Genomic DNA, 16,329 nt, shown 5'->3' with positions numbered 1-16,329 from the left:
AATTCTCTCATTGATCAAACATCCCACTGATAAAATGCACCGAAAAGTAGCTGAACCAGAATAAAAGTTTTTTCTATGGGCCTACAGCTAATGTAGCAATTAAATTATCATATTGTAACGATTTGATAGCTGACACAGTTGTCCAATCAAAAGGTTTATTCACTGGGAACGAGAGCCGGGACACAGATCGACCAAGACACAGAACACAATGCAAACAGGGCATGTCAAGCACGCACACACACTACACATACAGGGGAGGACGCAGCCTCCCACACAAAAAGGATCACACACGAGGGAGAACTAAAAGGGAAACATGTTACAATAAAGACGTTAACATTACACACAAAACTAAGGAGAATAACGACATAAACCCCCCAAATGTTCGCTCTCGTATCCCAGGATCCCCTGCGCGGGAGAACGCTAACACTGTCTTTTGCGCCGACGTTACATAATGTACTCCATGTACAGCAGCTTTATGCCAAAAACAGACTACAGTAGGCCTACACATTTTTTTGGTTTTCTGAAAAGATCTGAATCAGAATGACTAACTACAGGATTATTACAGACTGCAGCATAATTACAGACACGCACATCACTTTAGCATGCACATGTGGGTTGAAAAGGCATCTCCAGGGATAATATTACATCTTTGTTATTGTGTCTCTGAGTGTTCGCCTTGTCCTGCACACCTTCTCCACTCAGCTTCTCAGCACTCACCTGGGTGCACCGGAATGCCGTTCTTATCACCTGAAAAGAATCTCTTTCTAACACATTCCAGACATTTTAGATTTTTCAGATGAAGCTTTGTCTAAAATAACCCTTTCGTTTCCCTTAACCACAAAAGATTCTCTTCAGAAACAAAGCCAAAAGTAATTATTGTAGTTGAGTAGAATAGGTTGAACTCAATGGTTGCTACTCCACTGCAGATTGATGTAGTTTAGAGTCACATGGTATTGTGACAACAAAACATGTGTGCTCAAGACAGTGGTTTAGTGGTATCTCTGAAATAAAAAAAATAAGACGTTTGTGATAGGGCACACACAGTGTTTGAGAGAGTTGTGGATAGTTTACAAAGTAAAACAGTGTAGTTGAGGAAACAGAAGGTTAAAAAATAAGAGTAGAGGGGTCTCTCTTGTCTCCACACAGTGCTATAGTTTTGGTATGAGGCATATTCCACACATGCTGTGTCTAGTCCTGACTAACGCTGCTCATGCATACCAAAGCCCACGGGAGATGTTCAGACAGGCAGGGCTGACGCCTGACAGCTAAATAAGAGAGAATGTGACAGCATTGGAATGCCCTTCTGTGTGTTGAAACCGGCGGAAGTCGAGCGTCTTAGTGTGTGTGCATACAATATGTGTGAGTGTGTGTGTATTTGTGGGTGTGTGTGTGCATGCGCAGGTATGCATGTCTGTGTGTGTGTGTGTGTGTGTGTGTAGGTGTATGATTTGAGACAGCATGTCGGTGCAGATTGATGACAAGGCGGTGCAAAGGGACTGGGGAAAGCACAAGGCGGAGCAGAGAAGGGGATGTTTGGCATTCTGTGTCACATAGTCACTTCCTGCGGAGCTCTTCGTCTGATCAGACGTCCACGCTTTCTCTCTGTTGTTCTCTCCCTCTCTCTCTCTATCTCTCTCTTGGGTCTTGGGATGAACACACGTCACCTGGAGTGATACAGAAGTGGAAAAGTGCATTTTGGATTTGGATAGTGTGCAGAAGAGGACAAAAAGCCAGAGAGACTGTGGAGGTGATTTACTGTGAGCTGAGCTAATGAATCTGTACAGGAGCTTTGGCAACATGCTGGAGACATGGGTGACGGAGGGCTATCCTGCACTGGACTCCCCGGGACAGCCCGGCACAGAGGTGGCAGTGGACGATGAGGTGGAGGGGGTGGTTCCAGGCAGTCAGGCATCGGATGCCTACAGGAGCGGTTCTAGAGACTCCCTTCGGTTCTCCGGCACCACGGCGCGCTCTGAGTCTGAGGACTCTGGCGTGGAGCTGGTGAGTGCCAGCAGTACCTGCACATCCCCGCGGCATGCAATAGCCGTGATGGCCCTCACGGTCTCCGGTGCAGGGGAATCCGAGGAGCCTGATGCGGGTCAGTCGGTGGCCTCAGTGGGGGATCATCATCCTCGTCTACCCACGTGCCCCTCCTCCCCTGCCCTCTCCAGCCGCTCCTGCCCTTCCTCCCCCTCCTCGACCTCCTCATCCTCGTCCTGCCAGTCAATAGGCTCCAACCTGTCGCCCCTGAGTGCTGTCGACTCAGGGCTGAGAGTAGAGCAGGCGTTGCGGCGAGCGGACCCGACAAGGTGGCAGCTCCCCAGGCGCGGCTTGTCGCTGGCGACCAGAGGCGGCCAGACCACTCTTCCACGAAAGCGCAGCAACACCACCAGCAGTGGCACCACATGCTCGTCCACAGGCCCACAGGAGTCTAGGGGTCAAAGGTCGCCACTGACCACTGAAGTACAGGCAGCAGGGGAGAGGCTCCATGATGACCCTGACAACAGGCCTGCAACACAACTGAGTAACGGACTTCAAACACAGATTCACGCGCCCTCAACGCCAGTGACAAGTAGGCTTCAAGCACAGGTAAACTGTCAAATTACTGGCTTCTGCATTGGTTTCTATTTTAATTTTCTATTCTATACGTTAGTATCATCAACATTAGGTATGTACAGCCTTGTTATGATCTCGTTTGTGTGTGTGGAGGTTTATGCCTGCGCAACACATCAACCGTTCACTGTGTGTGTTGGTGAGAGTTGGTGTATGTGTGTGTGCATGTGCGCTCTGTCGACATGCAGTATAACAGTTCTGTGATCAGCAAAAAGAAATAATGTATTTAATATGACCACTCACAAAGCCAAAACTGCATTTGATATCATCACATGGGGCAGCCGTGGCCTACTGGTTAGCGCTTCGGACTTGTAACTGGAGGGTTGCCGGTTCGAACCCCGACCAGTAGGAACGGCTGAAGTGCCCTTGAGCAAGGCACCTAACTCCTCACTGCTCCCTGAGCGCCACTGTTGTTGCAGGCAGCTCACTGCGCCAGGATTAGTGTGTGCTGAGTGTGTTTCACTAATTCATGGATTGGGATAAATGCAGAAACCAAATTTCCCTCATAGGATCAAAATAGTATACTTATACTTATACACATAATGGCCCATAATTTATGGGTTTTTGGGGTAAGGTTGCCCCGTGAGTTAACTTTATGGCAAAGATGGGCATTGATGTCATCTGAAAACTATGGCATGTCACTTGGAAAGAAATACATTAAAACATTCAAAAACATTACAACCTCATACCTTGAATTACTTGAATTGACATATCTGTATTCCAGGTGTTCAAGATGTTTGGCTGAATCAGGGCTGCAGTTATTCAATTTTGCATGTATTTGTCATAGAAACAATCATGGTAAAGGATCACACAAATATTTCATGAGCTTCACATAAGCCACTTTACTTCAATGTCTTCATAAACAATACAGACATAATATACAAAACATGCAAAATATACAAATTCATACATGATAAGATTCAGATTCTTGTCAGGGAAACACAGAAGTAGTATTTGCCCATTCTGAGAGGAGCAGGATCCCTCTGGCAATAACTCAACACTTAAGTGGCTCTTAGAAGCCTAATATGTCAATCCTTCAGTGCCTGTCGAGTCAAGGTAATTTCCATGATACCTCAATAATGTAATATCCACAAACCAGACTGTCCTGTATTTAAAGGCAAACAAACACTAAATGTTTGTTACACTCCAAGAAGATGATCTGTCTTGTTAAAAACATCATAACGACTTAGGAAGCCATGGCAGATGGGTAAATTACACATGGTATTTGTGGAAAACAGGATGTCTGGAAGTGGCGTAAGCTGTGACGTCAATAATATTTTTTCCCAAATCTGTCCGCACATCTCTCTCACCTTGGGTTGCTATGTACACAGATGTGTCTCCTCCAGGCCATAATTGCGGTTCTAACTAGAGGAGGGCTAAGCGCAGGTCAACATACAATCGGCTATTAGTTGCAGTTTGTTGTCATTAGGGGTCATTGTCTATCCAATTAAAAACAATAACTGATACAATCTTTATGGTCCTATAAACGAAGACAGAAACATGCTGCTAGTTCACCTTATGACATGTGTAAGGAGCGATCTAAGGTGATGTCCTATTTGTATAAGTATTTATGGCATGAATGGTACAGTTCTCAGGACATGTAATTGCATAACAAATACCCTTACCCATAAGCAGTTGATGGCAACCAACCATGTACATGACTGAACAGGAAAATGAGTACAGCTCTCCATTGAAAAGGCAAACACAGCTGCGATGATATGAGATCCTGCCGGAAGCATGACTTACTGTAATCTCCACATGTCACAACCCATCGACTAGAGCATGGCTCTAATCTTTTCCTTTCGGTGAAACCAAACATTTATTTATTTAGTGTCGGAGATAGACGCGTTGCCATCATCCACATTCCTAATCCCCATTCATTTTCATCATTCTAGATTGGCTAAGAGCTGTAAAATGGCCAGGTGATTAAGAGGTTTTGGAAGGGTGAAGGGAAAAGTCAAAGTGCTACAGTACTTTGTGTCGGTGAGGTGATTGTGGTCAGCTAATGGCCATCAGTTGCTGTGTTTCATAATGCTGTTTTACGATGCACTCAAGGACGAAAGAGGTCATTAACCTCTCACACAGATGAGTAGATGGATAACGGTTATACTAGACACAAATTCACATTTACAGATATACATGGTATATATGTGTTGATAGAAGACACACATGGACACACACACACACACAAACATTAACATACACACACACTCATTCATTTGCACATACACACAAGCACACACTGAGGGGTGAGAATCAGAGGGGCATAAGTGACATTGTTACCGAAATTGAGATATGTAGTACATTAAATGAAAACTCTGGATCAGAAAATAATTTTAAAAGTAATTTTAGAGTTATTAGTAAAAAACCAAAGGACTGAATATGTATCAAACTGAACCAATTGGTGTTGTTTTGTCCCTCCTGTAAAAGTTGGTCACTTATGACCCTCTGGTTCTAAGCCTTAGACACATGCTCAGACATATTTTCATATTCAGAATCAAATCGAGTTAACCTTTATTTGTACACAGCCTTTTGTCCATTAAAGCAATATAAGTTGCTTTCCAAAGGGAAAGGAAAAGCATTTAACAGAGCTAGCATTTACACACACACACACACACACACACAGACACACAAGCTGTCTCCATTTCCTTTATACCGCAGCAAACACTGACTAGAATCCTTTCTTTGTAAGAGACATGAACCTCTCCGAGGCAGGAACCAGTCAGGCCAGGTGAGTCGAGGCAGGCTTTGATGAGGGCATAGTTGGAGTGACTCCAGACAGCCCCTGGGCGCACTGCGAGGAATGTGTGGGTGTTTGGAATCCTGCCCTGCCTTGTGATAGCACTGCGTAGCGTAGGGTAGCGTTAGCGCTGCGTATAGAGAGGTGCGGAGTGCTGGACGTGCCTTCTCAGGCCTCTGGCGCTCATGTGGAAGACAGAGAGTGTCATTCAACAAACACTTACAACCACAGCAGAGTCATCGAGCAGGGCTTACTGCCCTGGAAGCTGCTGGGTTTGGAGTGTGATATTGAAACCTGTTGTCTGACAGGAGATTGATAGTCTGCGGTTGACCAATTTAGTGGTTGAGTGGTTTTTTTTGGCCCTAGAGGGATAAGGGTGAGATTTTTTTGTAATGGTGCAATTGCTGAGTCAACGAGAGCCTGGTTAGGGTTAGGGTTAACCCTAGGCATGCCGACATACAGTACAGAGAAACAGTCACACATTGATACCCCCTCTCCACACACACACACAAAAAGGAAAGGATACCATAGGCTCTTGGCTTATAAATCAAGCCCATGTGACATCAAGGTCAAAAGTCAATATTAGTTGGTTTGTGACTCACGTATTTCTTCCACTAAGACAAGCTGTTACAGAAACCACTTGCAGGGACATCCAACAACAGCAATAAGGAACAACTGGAAATAAACAATCACTGAAATGCTATGTCATGTTTTGAAAGGCATGTGCTGAAAGTATCCACCCTTGTAACTTGCAACCATGCGTTCCTCCTCTCCTAGCTCTGCTAACAGCTGGACATGTTTTATCTAGCACTTGCGACTTCCTTCTTCCCTTTCTTGATTATCCCTGTTCTCTACCCATTAACTTCGCATGAACTGTAATTCTATTCTATGTGATTAGCACTTACAGCTGCACCAGCAATATCTTGGTGGCATTGTACCTTTATTGTACCTTGGTTGTTGTAAGTCGCTTTGGATAAAAACATTTAAATGTATGTAATGTAAACATGTAAATGTATGTCATTTAAGTGCCGTCCATGTTCCCCCTGCAGGCCTCTAGTGCTGGAGAAAAGGGTTGGGCGGAGCTCTCCCCCGGCTTCCTCTACCTGGAGCAGGTGTGCCTCATGCTGGAGAAGTTTGCCCAGCTGCAGACGCGCCACCGCAGCCTCCAGACGGAGATAGAACAGCTCAGGAACCAACAGAACCACAACATACAGCACAGTATTCAGGTAGGTGTCGGAACCAGAGCCGAGACAGAAAATGGAAAATGTCAATAGGTGGGAACTTAGAATAAGGTTGAGTAATGCAGACTACTCATATGGAGGAAAGATCACATAGTATTGATGTGGGAAGGAGTTGGGCTTTGCAAGATGACCCACTCATAAATAATTCTTTCCTTTTCTGTATTTGACCTATGAAGAGTTTTGTTTTCCTAAGAGAAATTCATTTAATTCTATATATTTCTTGTCACGTTATAAAAATGAACAAACCTGGTTTGCTTCTAATCCAAGCCTAATATCATATAATACTGTACAACAGTTTGAATCTCCATGGACAATTGATTTACCCAGAGCCAAAATATTTGCTTGACTCAAGTATCAAAATATCAACCAAATGGATTGATTAAATTCCAACCTGCCCCCCCCCTCTCATTTCAGCCCTCTACATTAAGCCAGTGCTTCAGCTTGCACACCACAAAGTCAGTCAGTCACACACTCGAAAACACAAGAACCCAGGTGGACGAAGAAACTCTCCTGCCCGAAGAGCACGCTATCCTGGCCGAGCTCCGACGGCGATCCATGTCGGATGCGGGGAGGCTGACACCATATCGCAGTAAGTATAATAATAAAAATAATTAACTTTATTCAAGACACAAAGGTCCATAGAGACAACACAGTACTAATCTGAGTACCCAGAAGCTTGCATCATGCTGAACGAACTTCTAAGCCAAAACCTTCACAACCAGAAAACTACTTTCAGAGACGCCCACTAACACAGTACAAACATATAAATATAAAACAATACAAAACATTTAAGAATGATGTAGATGAGGCAAAACATATACAGGCTACATGTTTCCAAAAGCAAGATGTGTACCTTTTGTCACTCTTAGAGACATCAGCTATGGACACAATAATCATATTCTTAGACCCTTTGAGTCTGCACATGAATCTATACATAACATTTCTTAAAACAGCGTTAAGTAAGTGGCCACATTGTTAGACACAAACATTTCACTGGCACTACTCCATCTAGGAATTTTAAGCACAATTCTCAGTGCATCATTATGAGTCACTCGAAGTTTTTTAATTTTCAACTTAAAATTACACTATAGGTGGGCAGTATACAGTGGAGTGCAATAGGTTTTGAAGAGTGAGATTTTATCATCAGGAGTGTACATGTGGAATTTGCTTGTCAGCATGTTTGCCTGCCCATACAGTGTTCCACACTGACGCTGCACATCATCATCACAGAGGTCATCTCTTATCACATGTCCCAGATATTTAACTTTCTTTACAACCTCTAGTGGTTCACCTGCCAATGAGAAAGAAGGATAGACACACTTTTATATAATATATTACTCCATATTGAGAGCATATTCTAAGAAGTTGCTGCAGGCCAGCACTGGAAGGAGACAGTACCACCAAATCATCAGCATAGAGCATATGATTAATGAGACTATCCCCCACCAAGCAGCCAGTTCTACAGCCCTTTAGTTCCTTAGATAAATTATCCATGTACAGATTGAATAGCAGCAGAGACAGAATTTCGCCCTGCCGCACTCCATACACTGGGACTGGGAGACATAGAAGGGTGTTGACAAACTCCTCTCCCACTGACTTGCATAGTTTGGTGAGAGTACCAGAACTGCAGTATCCTGATTAGGTAAGAGGGGACACCACACTCATGTAGTTTACCAAACAGTTTCCCATGATTGATACGATCATAAGCCTTTGACGCATCCAGGAAGACTGTGCTATTGCGTGATCTGTACCTATGGACAATTTCCTTAAGTGCACAAATACACATATCAGTTCCATGCTTGTTCTTAAAACCAAACTGATTATCTGTCGACGCTATGTATTCTGCAAGCCTATCGATAAGGATCCCTTCTGGTATGCCTCACCTCACATACCTGACACTTAACCAGTGCACCAATCCATTCACTATCCGGTGTCCATTTGAATTGATGTCAGTCTATTTGGGAGCTGTTCGCACCGGAATAAAAGCTTGAAGGGCATGCCATAGTTCTCCCCCATGAATTTGAACTGTCCCTCTGAAGGTCGACTCCCCCGAAGCCAGTAATTACTGATCCTCCTTGGCCTGACAGTTGATGCAGTTAGAGTAAATCAAGGCAATCAGCCAGCCAGTCAGGGGGTATCTGGAGATCAGATCCAGGTGGTCTACATTAGCCTTGTAACTAAATATGGCTGTGAGGCAGGCGGACTCTCATGGGGAAATTTTAAAATCCCTAGTGTGTGTGTGTGTGTGTGTGTGTTTGTGTGTGTGTGTGTGTGTGTGTGTGTGTGTGTGTGTGTGTGTGTGTGTGTGTGTGCCTATCTGTCTGTGTGTGTATGTGTGTGTGTGTGTGTGTGTGTGTGTCTGTCTGTCCATCCTCTTCTTTCTTATGTGTATCTTCTTTCTTATGTGTATGGCCTTGTGTTGTATGTGTCACTGAAAAGTGCAGAGAAATGTGTATTAAATGTACATTACAGTGGTGGGTGCTTCTTTGTGATGTGATGTGATGTGTATGTTGTAGTTTAGTTGTACTGCACTGTATCTACATTAAGGACTCCCATACACGAGCCACGTTTACATGGACACTTTTTCCAATTACAAACAGAATAACAGCTCAATCAGAATATAGATTCTCATATTAACACCTTAATTGGAATAAAAATGCCTGATCCAATTAGAATTTCAATTGGAATGAAAGAGGTGGTGTATTCCGTTCCTACTCTGATTGAGCAGCCATGTATATGGTCAATCGGATTGTCTACTGTATCTTCTCAAGGAAAAGTAGGCAACAATGGCTATTCCGATCAAAGGTTCTAAAGCACTTGAGAGCACTTGATTGGAATAGAACGTACCCCATGTAAACAGATGGCACACATTTTTCAATCGGAATAGTTTAATCGGAATGACAAAAAAAAAACTGTCCTTGTAAACCCACCTCTGGATTAGGCCTAGCTCTGACTAATGCAGTGACAAATCAGTGGAAATCTCTAAGTCTAAAAAGGACTAATCCAAGTACAGGAATTCTTTTCATTACCGGTGTCTGTGGTGACTCATTTCTGTATGTACCTGTGTGTGTGTGTGTGTGTGTGTGTGTGTGTGTGTGTGTGTGTGTGTGTGTGTGTGTGTGTGTGTTCTTTACAGATCGTCGAGGGCGGAGCAAAAGTATAGGAGACCTTCTGGAGGAAGATGAGGAGGAGACTGGGGCACTCACTGCACTCAGGACAGCAGCATGTGTATGTCCCTTTACTCCTGTTGGAGTATGTGTGTGTGTGTGTGTGTGTGTGTGTGTGTGTGTGTGTGTGTGTGTGTGAGAGAGAGAGAGAGAGAGAGAGAGTGAGAGAGAGAGAAAGAGAGAGAAAGAATCCATTACATTGGGCCCCACAGAAAGAAATTCCAAAAATGTCTTCCTCTTTCTCTCTCTCTCTCCCTTCTTTACTCATGGGCCATCATTCACCAGTAGTCATCACCTTTCACCCATCCCTGAAAGTATCTGTGTCTATATTTGAGTGAGGTACACATGTGTGTGTAGCGATGTGTATGTTTGTGTCTGTGTGGAATGTGTGTGTGTGTGAGAGAGAGAGAATGCAACCATCCTTGCAAATACAGTATACTGTATAGTATACTGTATGTGTGTACATGTGTGCTATGTTGTGTGCTATGCCTCCAGCAATGGTTGCACACAGTCAGACCACTTGTTAACACACCGACACCGACACACACACACACACACACACACACACACACACACACACACACACACACACACACACACACACACACATACACACACACACACACACACACAGACAAACACACACACACACATACACACACACACACACACACACACGCACACACACACAGACACACACACACACACACACACACACACACCCACACACACACACACACATGCGCTGTCCTCACGCTAGTGTTTCACATGTTCACTCCTAGCATGTTGTTGTTCACGTGTGTGTGCAGGAGAGTCAGGAGCAGAGCAAGAGTGCTAGGCAGGGCTGGGGAGGTGCTAAGGGCCTCAAACAGAAGATCGCATCTCTGCGCAGGAATGAGGACCTGCCAGATGGGAGGTGAGACTTCTGCTCCCGCCGCAACTCTGTTCATATGACTGCACATACTGTTGCACATAGGGCAGTTTGTGAACCATGTCAGACTGAGAAACTCTCACACTCTGATACTGATGTATTTTGGAGACTGTTATCCTAACAACACTTTCTCCTGAAAGTTCTTTAAAAAACACTGTTAATTCTTTCATAATATGTGGAATTAGAATCGCATCTGTGTATAAAAAAATAACAATTATACTCTTTTTTATAAATTGATTGATACACACATCTAGGTTAAATAGGTTCATTTTCTATGGTGTGGACTGGAGCTAGCCCTAACTTTCAATTACTGTTCACGCTATCTTGTCAACTAGACCTGAACCAAATTCTGACCCTACCTTGCATTGCACAAATTCCAGCCTCACTTATAATGAGCACCTTACCCTAATCCACGGGCAGCCGTGGCCTACTGGTTAGCGCTTTGGACTTGTAACCGTTGCAAGTCCTAAGACCTAAGAATTTAGGTTTGTGCAGAGTTGATATTGTATATCAGTGGGAGTCTATCTCTGTTCACTAGTAAATGTCATGAGTGCGTTGTCTGCGTATCTTTTTAACGATTGTGCATCATTCCACATCTGACTGTTTTTTGTTATGTTTTGTCTGTGTCATGTGACTCCAGCAGTGTGGGTGTTGCTGTTTTTCACAAGTCTGAGGTGTAACCAAACCTCTCTCGTGTCTGTGTCTGGGTCATATCAGTAACAATCTGTCTCATTCTTCACCACAGGTCACAGACGCTTCCTCACTTGGGAAAGAAGTCTAGCTTGAGAGGCCTGACGCAATTTTTCAAGAAAAGGTCCAAGTCATCACCAACACCAACGTGATGGTTGCGAGCAATCCCCTAAACCCTCCAAACCCCATTCATCACTGATCTGGAATCAGCCTATCCACTCCTCTCCCCTACCCAGTCCAATCTGCATGTAGTTCAAACTGACTTTGTGCTAAGGAGGAGCAGGGTGCGAATTAAAGAAGCTAAAGGTGACTGATTAGTAGGAGATGGTTTTACTCAAAGCGACACGGACTCCCAAAGGCAGTTTTTGGGAATTAAACCTGGGCCGACAGATTGTTAGGAGATCATGCCCCAGCACCACAATTACAGAGGAAAGGTGTGGGAGGGGCAGCACAAGTGCACAATTTACACATTGTGTGTTGTACTACTGTCAAAGTTCTGTGTTTACCCAGAAGAAAAAAGTTGACTGCCCCTACCCCAAGTTGCCCATTGACTCCTCTATCCTGGGCTGGCCTTGGAAAGATGGCTGACTCTACTGACCTGGGACCTGCTCCAGGTGTCTTCCCACGGGGACTGTATTTCCTGCCACTTTTACCACAAGTTGGTATTGATGGGTTATGACTGTGGTTACTAGTACACACCATGAGGCAATGCAATAATCTAGCGATATAAGCACTACTGAACTGGTCACATGCCAGGTTTTTTTAGGGGATCCTCCAGAAGAGTACTATTTATGCTTAGGATGTGGTTTGCCACTTACGAGTGACAATTTAATCTTATCTGTGTTCATAAGCTTTTTAAAATGTAACGAATTGTTATATACAGTAGACATAGACCACGCCTCAGATCCTTCAAAAGAAAGCACTTCCTGTCCAAAGTTTATAGGTCTCTGTACTACCATTTCTGTCATCTGTAATGATATTATCTGTCCATAAGCAAACCATGTAGCACAATGTATGCAAACTCTTCAGTTCATTAATTATTATGATGATGCTGCTATTTCTTATGACCTTCACAGAATAAATTTGTCTGACTTAACCTTGGTACTTCTTTACTGACTAGTTGCTAATGTATATTCCTGGGAAGAATATATCATATGGTATATCATATATTATAAGAATATATTATATATAATATCAGAATCTGATTCTGTTAGCATTTCTGCACTGACTCACTGCACCTCGATTGATAGGCAAGGATGCTCATCTCTGGAGTCTTCATGTCAGGTAAATGGCTGGAGAATGCTAGTTTTCTTAATTTAAAAGCCCAGGTGCCTTTCCGAAACCTTTCTACCAGTTATTCAGAATATAAAGCATCAGAATTTCAAAGCAGCTAGCTACGGTAGTTAAAATATTTCATGAGCAGCACTTACAGCAGGAACTTTATGCAGTGCCTCTCCATCCCATCTGGTGCTACTGCTGGTTTCCTTGGAGACGCTGGGAGAAATGAGAATGTGTGGAAGCATCATGGTGTTTAAGCTCCATCAACCAAATCTGCAGTTTGTCTTTTTATCATAATATCCTCTCATAATCAAATATATCATGTCATGGCAATCCATTCTCAACTCTATCGACTCTTCAAGGAAACGAAAAACAGATGGCACAGTGTAGACACTCATGATGCTTTCAGCCAAATACTCACATCGACAGAAACCATCACTGTCTCTTGGTTTGATGTAATCAAGGTGTTTATATTGCATTCCAGCTTGTTGCTGACTACTGATGGCTATCTTTGACAATTCTTCCATGCCAAGTTTCAGATTCAAGTAATGCTGTTATGGAGGTGAAAGATGAGTACACATGTCAACAGCAGGACTGTGGAACGCATGTTCAGATTCACAAACAAACACATGTTTATTTTTTCTGTTATTTTATGCTTTATTTATTTTTGAACTAGGATTTGGGATGGGTAGGAGAGGGTGGGGGGTAGAGACCCCCTTTGGCATTCCCATGTTGAAAGATGACAAACACATCCAAACAAGGGGGACTGAAAGTACAGGAATGGGTTTTTTTCTTGTTTTTTTTTTTGAGTCCATACATAAAATACATTTATCTGATATTCTGTTTATTTTATTTTACTCTGTTTTCACTCTCCCTGTTTCTCTGATAGGTGTCCAGCTTGATATCGCTCGCTTTTGCTAACAGTCACTTCATGTGCTATTACATATATAGATACATCTGTGTAGAATGACTTCAGCTTTTTCATTGTGTATACTGGCAAGGACAGTGAGAGTTTGTGCGTGTGTATGTATGTGTGTGTGTGTGTGTGTCTGTGTGTGTGTGTCTGTGTGTGTGTGTGTGTGTGTTGTATGCTGTGTGAGAAGGAGCATTTGTTTTGGTAGATACAGGGTCTATATGGAGAAGTTTTGGGCGGGAGGGGAGGGTGGGAAGGTGGTGGATATCGTCCAGGAAGTCAGGCCTCATCACCCATCTCAACCCTCGCAATCCCCACATCCCATAAAGCTACCCTCATTCGCTCCATCACTTCATTCATCCTTCCCTCCATCTCTGTCTGTCTCTGTCTCTCTCTCCTTTGCACTTGTTCACCCACAGCCACCGTTGATGATGGCGATCTACATGATCCCGCAGGACGAGAGGGGGTTGGTGAGGTGGCAGGTACACGCCGACTGGCAGTACTGCCGCACCGTCTGGTAACAGCTGCGGTCTGCGTCGCCGCCCCACTGCACGGTACCGGCCGGGTCCGGAGGCAGGCGGCTCAGGATGCTGGTGTTGATGGCCAGCGCAGCCAGGCCGTAGTCGGTGAAGAGCACGGTCTCGCGACGGCACGTGGGGCACGAGATGAACTTGTACTTGGGGCAGGACTCGTAGAGGATCTGCAGGCACTCCTCGCACACCGAGTGGAGGCAGGAGAGAATCCGCGGCCGCTTGCCGGCAAAGTTGTACATGTGGCCGCACGTGGGGCAGTCGAGCGGCTCGCACGACGGCATCACGGGGCCCGAGCACACCGACGAGCCCGACGAGGTGGACGAGGAGCCCGAGGACGTGGAGCCCGAGCGCAGCACGTACTGGTTGACGATGACGTCGTCCATCTTGTAGTGGAACTGGTGGTAGCAGATCTCGGTGGGGCCGGCCACGCTGGCGGCCAGGCTGCTCTTGCGCTGCGACAGGAAGCCGCCGGGGCCGGCGCTCAGCTCGCGCCGCATGAGCCCGTGGGGCGGGGACACCAGGGGCCGCGGGGGTGGCGGCGTCTGGCTCGACGGCGGCGGTGGCGGTGGTGGCGGCTTGGTGAGTTCTAGGGCGAGGTCGCTGCAGGCCTGGTTGACGATGACCTCGCCCTCGTTGCTGCTGACGATGCAGCTGCCGCCGCGGCCACCACCGTCCCACGCCACGCGGGGTGGCGGCGCGAAGCGAGGCTGCGTCACAGGCACGGGGCACTCGCGCGGGAACTTCTCCGACTGGATGATCTTGACGGTATCCATGGGGATGGCGACGGGCTGCCGCCTAAGGCAAGACATCCGTTTCCAAAGCGGTGAGTTGGGTGGTGGTAGTGGTGGGGGGGGGGGGGGTGTGGGGTGTGGGGGTATGTGGAGCAGAGCAAGTCTGTCTGTAGCTCCTACTGATCGTACTCCAGAGGGGCTGACTTTAGGTTCAGCTGTTGTGATGCCTTTCCCAGTAGTTGGTCTTTCAGTTGTGGAGCTGGGGGAGCAGGGGTGGGCTTGTTGTGGCTAACTCAGCCATTAGAGGGCACGTGGGGACGGACGGTCGTTTCCATGGTTACCCCCCGTGGATGCCCCCGACTGCCAGCTGTGATGTGTTGCTGCTGTGGCGGAGTGGTAAGGTGAAGGGGGAACGCCAGCGCCCCCAAAATACCCTTCGATAGTAAACCCCACTGTTACTCAAATGGTCCAAATGGTACAGTCCAGATAAGCACCAGATGGTTCAGTCCAGCTCAGGCTTGTCCTTAGTCCAGTAGCTTAATGATAGTTGCCAATTTTACTTTTATCCTGTTGCTTTGTTTTGCTGTAAGTCCTTAATTGATTAGAAGTATATCAAGGACGCTTTTGTGTACAGTACAAGATAATATCTGTGATATAATCCTCGACGACAGATTGCGTAACACAATTACAGCACCTAATGCTTTAACAATAAAGACTTGATACGTGTCCAGTATTGATACAGATATGTTCCGCTGATTATGTACAAGTACTTTTTTTTTACAAGACACAGATCATGGCTCTAAATAGGAAGGAAACTTCATCAGAACACTATAAAAGGTTCTAAGGCTTACAACACTACTGGTACACCCAGAAGCTCAAATTTAGTATGATGGTTGAAGTCAGTCTAAAGAGCTTCCTTCCTGTTCCCAAGCGAAACCGCAATGTCGGGTTGGTGACCTTAAAACAGAAGCCAGTGCAGATACTCGTGAGAGGTCTGCGTCTCTGGTGAAGATAGCCAGGTCCTCTTAACTCCTGACCTTGCCCACTCTCTCGATAAGAGGGGTCTTTTTTTAGAGGTGACTCGCTAGGTGATGGAAAGTTCTTGGAGTGGTTCTCTGAGCAGGCCTGGGGTGAGGGGCTGGCGAGGAGGAAGAGTCTGACGTGTGTGTGTGTGTAGGAGGGCAGACTGTCCAGACGTGAGAGAGAGTCTGGGGTGAGATAATAGGTCCCTCAGTAGCCTTGTCTCGTCTTCAACATCACTGTCATCATCCCCCCTCGCTGTAATTCTTTAGATGGTCACTCGCTTGTAGGTAGTATTGCCCGTGTTTTCACCTAGAGAGCCAAGGGAAAGAAAGAAAGACAGAAAGACAGAAAGAAAGAAAGAGGAAGAAAGAGAGAAATTCACATTTAGCAACACTAGACCGACACGTACCACATTGGCTTGATTTCTCAACATTGTGAAACTAGTGACTTCCTTGTTCCTTCTTTTATT

At 45.3% G+C, this 16,329-nt stretch overlaps 2 protein-coding genes across 2 annotated transcripts; one reads left to right on the top strand and one right to left on the bottom strand.

Moving 5' to 3' along the window:
- The first annotated feature begins 1,513 nt into the window (after positions 1-1,513).
- LOC143123015 (uncharacterized) lies at positions 1,514-12,478 on the top strand. Its single transcript, XM_076284109.1, has 6 exons — positions 1,514-2,589; positions 6,403-6,579; positions 7,009-7,183; positions 9,731-9,822; positions 10,571-10,677; positions 11,438-12,478. Exons 1-6 carry the CDS (start codon positions 1,771-1,773, stop codon positions 11,532-11,534), a joined length of 1,467 nt encoding a protein of 488 aa, XP_076140224.1. The 5' UTR covers positions 1,514-1,770; the 3' UTR covers positions 11,535-12,478.
- Positions 12,479-13,284: 806 nt separating this feature from the next.
- rnf208 (ring finger protein 208) lies at positions 13,285-14,955 on the bottom strand. Its single transcript, XM_076284108.1, has one exon. It carries the CDS (start codon positions 14,913-14,915, stop codon positions 14,013-14,015), a length of 903 nt encoding a protein of 300 aa, XP_076140223.1. The 5' UTR covers positions 14,916-14,955; the 3' UTR covers positions 13,285-14,012.
- Between the last annotated feature and the right edge of the window lie 1,374 nt (positions 14,956-16,329).

Source organism: Alosa pseudoharengus, unplaced genomic scaffold (assembly GCF_046254945.1).
Source record: "Alosa pseudoharengus isolate Yale_2024_CS ecotype anadromous, Long Island Sound unplaced genomic scaffold, YU_APseudo_1.1 YU_APseudo_1.1_scf_14, whole genome shotgun sequence".
Lineage (NCBI taxonomy): Eukaryota > Metazoa > Chordata > Actinopteri > Clupeiformes > Clupeidae > Alosa > Alosa pseudoharengus.
This window is presented reverse-complemented; position numbering and strand designations above follow the sequence as displayed.